This window comes from Myotis lucifugus, unplaced genomic scaffold (genome assembly GCF_000147115.1).
Source record: "Myotis lucifugus unplaced genomic scaffold, Myoluc2.0 scaffold_36, whole genome shotgun sequence".
Taxonomy (NCBI): domain Eukaryota; kingdom Metazoa; phylum Chordata; class Mammalia; order Chiroptera; family Vespertilionidae; genus Myotis; species Myotis lucifugus.
Window position 1 is genome coordinate 4,793,504 of NW_005871084.1, and position 6,511 is coordinate 4,800,014.

Sequence of the window (6,511 nt, forward strand, 5' to 3'; positions counted from 1 at the left end):
TAAAAGCTAAGTGTCTGTCCGATTGTTTCATTTACAAAGAAACAGCACCATGGACTTGGCGCCAACAAAGCAACACTCAGCTTCCTCCAAGTGTGACACAGGCCCCACCGCCACCCCAGAGCGATACCCCACCAAATCACAGCCAATGCTGGCCAAAACCCCATGGCACAAAATGTGACCCACAGTTCAGCCCAGCCCAGAAACGGTTGCTGTGGGCACAGGGCAATGACGTCAACACCCAGCTTCCTCTCCCCAGCAACTAGCCTCCTTAGAGTTTCTTCAGCCCAGGAACATGACTTGCTTTATAGCCAGGTGCAAACATTTTACACTTTAACCAAATGTTTGTGAAGCGTTTTCACGTGCCTCACCTCATTTGATCCTCACAGAAGTCCTGGAGTAGGTAGATAGGAGACTTGGTAGAATCCTATTTTCTTTTCATGAGCCGGTAAATGGAGATTTAGAAAGTTTAGAAACTTGACCCAACTGAAAAGAAGAAATGGTGGACCTTGAAAATGACTTCAGATTTTCTCACTGCGCAGAATATAGTCAAACACTGCTGCAGTTAAATATTTTACCCTTTGTTCTCCCTGCATGATCTATAATAATAATCTGCTTTGTGTTGATATTTGCTGCTTGTTGCTGAAAATTACCTGAAAGAGAAGTTGGGGTGCTTCACTGGGCTGGAAAAAGTTTAGCTAAATCAGAAATTAAGCATGTTTATCTATATATATAAAGCTCTCGTTGGCACCAATCACACACATGTGTTTCTATCTGTCATTGTCGATCATGAATTTGGTTCTATTATAGAGAAAGGGTGAATAGCGATATTAAAATATTTCTTCTAATTGATTTCCTTTCAATGTGCACGAATCTGTGCACTAGGACACTAGTAATTCATAAAAATGAGTAAGATTAAATTACAGTTGATTTGTCAAAACAAATACTGCATTTTGTGGACAATTAAATAAACAAAATAATTTTAATTTTGCAAGATTTTTTATTTCACATCTCAAGTATGTATCTAGTTCCTAGAAAACTCTCATAGGCCCTATGTGCTTTGCCTATATAGAACCCAAAGAATAAACATCCCTAGAACTGATTATCTTCTGTTAGGGAAGCCTTTCAGCTAAATAGAACCATTTTCACCAAAATGTGGTTTTGCAATACTTGTTGTTTAAACCAGATTACTTAAAAAATAAGTATGTAGGAATCTTTAATTTTCAAGATATGGACCAGTTCCATGAACTACCTAATTCTTCATCACCATCAGAATTCTTTCCAGCAGATACTCAAAGACTTTTCTAATTTTTCCTTCCTAGTGATTTCTTTTTTATTATTATTATCACTTTCTTTTTCTTATTTATTTCTTATTATTTTTTCATCTTTATTGTTGAAAGTATTACAAATGTCCCTTTTTTTCCCCATTGACCCCTTCTAGCCCACCCCGGCCCCCTGTCCCAAGCCTTCAGCACACTATTTGTCTGGGACCACGGGTTATGCATATATGCATACAAGCTCTTTGGTTGATCTCTTCCCACCCACCCATCCACCCCTACCTTCCCTCTGAGATTCGACAGTCTGTTCCATGCTTCTCTGTCTCTGGATCTATTTTGTTCATCAGTTGATTTTATTCATTAGATTCCATATGAGTGAGATCATGTGATACTTGTCTTTCTTTGACTGGCTTATTTTGCTTAGCGTATTACTCTCCAGGTCCCTCCATGCTGTCTCAAAGGGTAAGAGAGCCTTCTTTTTTACTGTTGCATAGTGTTCCATGGTGTAAATGTACCATAGCTTTTTTTATTCACTCATCTACTAATGGGCACTTGAGCTGTGTTTTCTAAAATACCATCCCAGTGTCACCTGTGTGAAGGTTTTTCTGAGGCCCTAGGAAGAATTAACTAGCCCTGCCTCTGCATTCTCTTCCCAACACTTAAAACCCTATGATAGACCTGCCTTAGTCATCAGTGTCTATATCTCCTTAGAGTCACGTTTATAAGAGCAGTAATCACATTCTACGTTGCTTCCCCATGAATTGGCACAGTGCTTAACAAATATGTAAATTTAGCAACTATTTATTGAATCCCACAAACAGCATGTTCACTTGGAATCCCATTTCTTCCATCTGCATCCATCCAAGTCACACCCCAGCCTCCAATACCCAGTTCAAGCCTCCACTTCCTTGGAGTCCTGTTAGTCCAGCGGTTCTCAAACTGTGGGTCCCGACCCCTTTGGCGGTCGAACGACCCTTTCACAGGGGTCGCCTAAGACCATCCTGCATATCAGATATTTACATTACGATTCAAAACAGTAGCAACATTACAGTTATGAAGTAGCAACGAAAATAATTTTATGGTTGGGTCACAACATGAGGAACTGTATTTAAAGGGCCAGAAGGTTGAGAACCACTGTGTTAGTCCATCGCTCTGAAATCCCACACTTATAGTCATGAGCTATATTTTTGCACATATACAAGAGTATCTAATTGTTTCCTGTGTGTACTTTTGTCACGCAAGCTCTTTGGGAAAACATTAAGTATTAACATCATTAATTGCAATTTATAAAAAGCACATTCTACAAATTTTAAAAAGCATTATTAGTTTTTTAAGTCCATCCATTATCTCACTGGGCATATACTCTTTTTCCCCCCTTGGATAAACAGGGGTTTGCAGTGTTGTCAAGCTGTCCCTGTTCACTAGCTGTAACAACGCACACCAGAAAAATAATCAATAGTAATTCTACAACTAAAACAACACACTTCCTGGAAAACATTTTCAGAGATAAACAGTTCAATGGGATTATCTCTCTCCTTTAAACCTCAGTGAACAGATCCTGGAAAAATATATATATTTGTTGGGATAAAATTTTATCCAAACCTTCAACCACACATGTAACAGTGTGGTGCTTCTTTGATAACACGATGAATTATATAAAATGCCATGTTCATTCCCTCCCTTCCACCAATATCATTGGCTCCAGAAAGGCAAAACCAACTCTCCAACTGGCGAAAGGCTTTTCTGAGGAACTGAGTTTATTGGAAAACAGTGGTCAGGTGCTCTCTTTTCTGGAGGAAGTGTAAAAAGGTGAAGGTTTTGGCTGACACTTACCATATAAGCCTATATGCAAATGCATTCACATGTGATATTTACATAATAGGATCCCATTGAGCTGCTAATGTAAGAAAGCAGGGTGCCACTTACATAATAAGGTTTCCACATTATAAATAAGACAATTTACAGCCAGCCTTACAGAGTGGAAGACGTGATCTGATCCTTAGCGTACACTCCATGGCAGACCACGGTGCTCTGAGCTTTATTGACGGGATTTTATATGCGATAGCTGGGGATGCGCACCCACACACGTCAAGGCGGCAAGCTGATGCAAAGAGGCTTTACATGCAGCTTCTAGTTGAAGCCCTTGGGGAAAACAGGGTTTCATTTGCCTGCACTCTCAATCCAACACGCAGAACAGGTGAGAACGAGGTGGACCCCGTGGTTTAAAACCTACCAATGCTGTCTCCGGGCTCCCCGCTGAGAAGCTGGACCTCCCCGCGGTGAATCCAGACCGTCTCAGGTTAACTTCCTGTCTCTTTCCCCAGCAGTGCTGGTGCTGCTGATCCTGTCCATGAGGCGGCACCGGAAACAGCCCTACATCATCGACAACGACGAGAACATCCACGAGAACATCGTCCGCTACGACGACGAGGGCGGCGGCGAGGAGGACACGGAGGCTTTCGACATCGCGGCCCTGTGGAACCCGCGGGAGGCGCAGGTGGGCGGCGCCCCCAAGTCGCGGCAGGACATGCTGCCCGAGATTGAGAGCCTCTCCCGCCACGTGCCTCAGACGTGCTCCGTGAGCAGCACCGTCCACAGCTACGTGCTGGCCAAGCTCTACGAGGCCGACATGGACCTGTGGGCCCCTCCCTTTGACTCCCTCCAGACCTACATGTTCGAGGGGGACGGCTCGGTGGCGGGGTCGCTGAGCTCCCTGCAGTCAGCCACATCAGACTCGGAGCAGAACTTCGACTTTCTCACAGACTGGGGGCCCCGCTTCCGGAAGTTGGCCGAGCTCTACGGAGCGTCGGAGGGGCCAGCCTCCCTGTGGTGACGGAAGCCGGTGCCCGACAAAACCCTGGCGTTCGAGGCGCAGGCTTCGCGGACTAGGTGCAACCAACCCACGCTAGCAATACTGTGCTGGAGGATGAGAAGGGGGTGAGCAGGGGAACGGAATCCTTTCTGGATCAGCTTTACTACTTGGTTAGATTAAAGAAACACAAGGAAACACAAGAAGAAGGGGGCAGAATCTCCAATTGTCTTTTTTTTCTTTTTTAACTTTTGGGACACTGTCTTCAAAGGCTTGGAGTCCAAGGTTAAGTGCGGCAAGCTTGGCTTTTCTTTGCCTTTCACGACGGCCTTTGTCACTTTTCCCCCACAAAGAAGCTCTGATCTTAGGGTGGCAGTTGAAAGCAGACAGAAAGCTCTACTCTCACGTTCTTTTTTATTTTATTGTATTTTCCAATTAAGAGTTTTGCTGGCTCATCAAACCGCACAAAACAACCTACACAAAAGAACACTGAAAAAAAATAATGTTACCCGGTGGAATTAACCTACTTGTCCTGAGATGGATGGAATTTCTTTTAACCCTTTTGAGACAGGGGAAGGCAGATCAGCCTTGCATGGGGGGTGGGGGTGGGGGGGCGTGAGAAGGAAGAGGCATTGACTTTGCACGTCAGTTTAATGGCTGAAACAGGAGTTGTTGGCATTACAACCGATCGAACTCCATCAAGTTGGAGTGCTCTTGTTCTCTCAGCACTTTCACTGTGCACCTGTAAAATTGTTCAGAATGAAACCAGAAAACCTGCCTCTTTTGCACTGTAGATGTCTCTTCCATGTGCCAAATGTGAAGATTAGATGCTACAAATGAAAGCCAAATAAAAAGAAGTATCTGATAAAAGCATGGGTTAGAGGGCTTTCCTAATCTGTGTGAGGTCAATCCAAGGGATGTTTACATACTGTAGATAACCTACTTGAACAAAAATCAGTATTATAGAGAATAAATGGATGTAAGAAAATTACATGTATAAGTTTTGTATATTTGTTAATAATTTTGGTAATAAATATGATGTACTGCATCTCGGAACCTTAGCACTTCTTTTAATAAAAGTTAAATAGAAGGGAGAGTCTATCGCTAATTTGTTTAATTGCTGAGCAGGTAGAAGATGCCTTGGTGATCCTGTCCTGGCCTCAGGTTCTTGGGCCTGGGACTGATTCATAAGGCAAAGCAAGAGGGAAGAAGTGTGAGGCTGTGCATTCTAGCTCAGTCACTAAACAGCTGAACAGCTATGATTCAAACTATTAAGCCTTTCATGAACACTATTCCCCCATCCCTGAGATGAGCAAAAGCTGGTTTGAGAACATCCACAATACAGTGGTGAATTTCGCCCATATTTTTCTTTTCTTCTTTTTTATCTTATTGTTGAAAGTATTACATAAGTCCCCTTTTCCCCCCATTGACCTCTTCCAGTCAGCTCCCACCTCCCCCAGGCCCTCACTACCCCATTGTCTGTGTCCACAGGTTCCATATTTTTCATTTTGTGAGTGGGTTTTATACATAACCACCAATGAGACAAGCCACTCTGCTTATATTTCTGTTCTATTGGCAAATCAAATATGCACAAACAAATATGTACAAATGTATACCAAATATTCACAGCTTATCAACACTGGATGAGCTCACAGAAGGCTGGGACCATATATCACTCATCTTCCCTTTCCCCACAACAGCTAACATGGTCCTTTGCATACAGTAGGTGCTTAACAAGTGCATTATGGGTACATGATAATAGGATGTTTCTTTCTTTGACATCCTATTACTAAAAGATATTTTACACAATTTTCCTTGCAATTGAGCACAAATTGTGAATAAAATAGTTTTCTGCATGTCATGGTTATAGTAGTGGTTCTCAACTTTTCATGTGTGTAAAATCACTAGGAATACTTCTTAAACAATATCTTGTTGGGCCTTACCCCACTTTGACAACTCTGGTGTATAGCCTCTCTCCTTCTCTCTCTCTCTCTCTCTCTCTCTCTCTCTCTCTCTCTCTCTCTCTCTTTCTCTCTCTCTCTCTCAAACATACCAAAACTAGATTATCAGCCCATTTGCACTGGGGCCCACCCCACCCATCCAGTGGTATTGTGAATCTCTTTACAAGTACAAAAGACAGTTTGGCAGAAATGTGTGAGAAGGCTGATGTGGGTCTGGGAGCCAGAAGGATATGCTTTATGCTTTTTACGCGGTTCACTAACAGCCAGGCCAATTCTTATCTTCAACTTTAACATACTATCCCTTCCCTCCCATGAAAGGGAGTTCTCTTACATCCTCTTTAAAGGTAAGATGTGATGTAAAAATAAACTTAGAAAAGCAAAACCATGAACTGGAGTCCAAACTAGGCTCTAAAAAATAAGTTATTTGAATGTGGGCAAATTAGCCCCTATCACATTCTCCCTTTCTG

The 6,511-nt window shown here is 42.7% G+C and overlaps 1 protein-coding gene across 1 annotated transcript in view; it reads left to right on the forward strand.

Moving 5' to 3' along the window:
• Nucleotides 1-5,173, forward strand: part of CDH20 (cadherin 20) — a 199,324-nt gene extending 194,151 nt beyond the window's left edge. The window contains exon 12 of the mRNA XM_014454426.2: nucleotides 3,602-5,173. Within this exon, the coding sequence (XP_014309912.1) occupies nucleotides 3,602-4,107 (506 nt within the window). The 3' untranslated portion in view covers nucleotides 4,108-5,173. The remainder of the gene's footprint in view (nucleotides 1-3,601) is intronic.
• The last annotated feature ends 1,338 nt before the right edge of the window (nucleotides 5,174-6,511 follow it).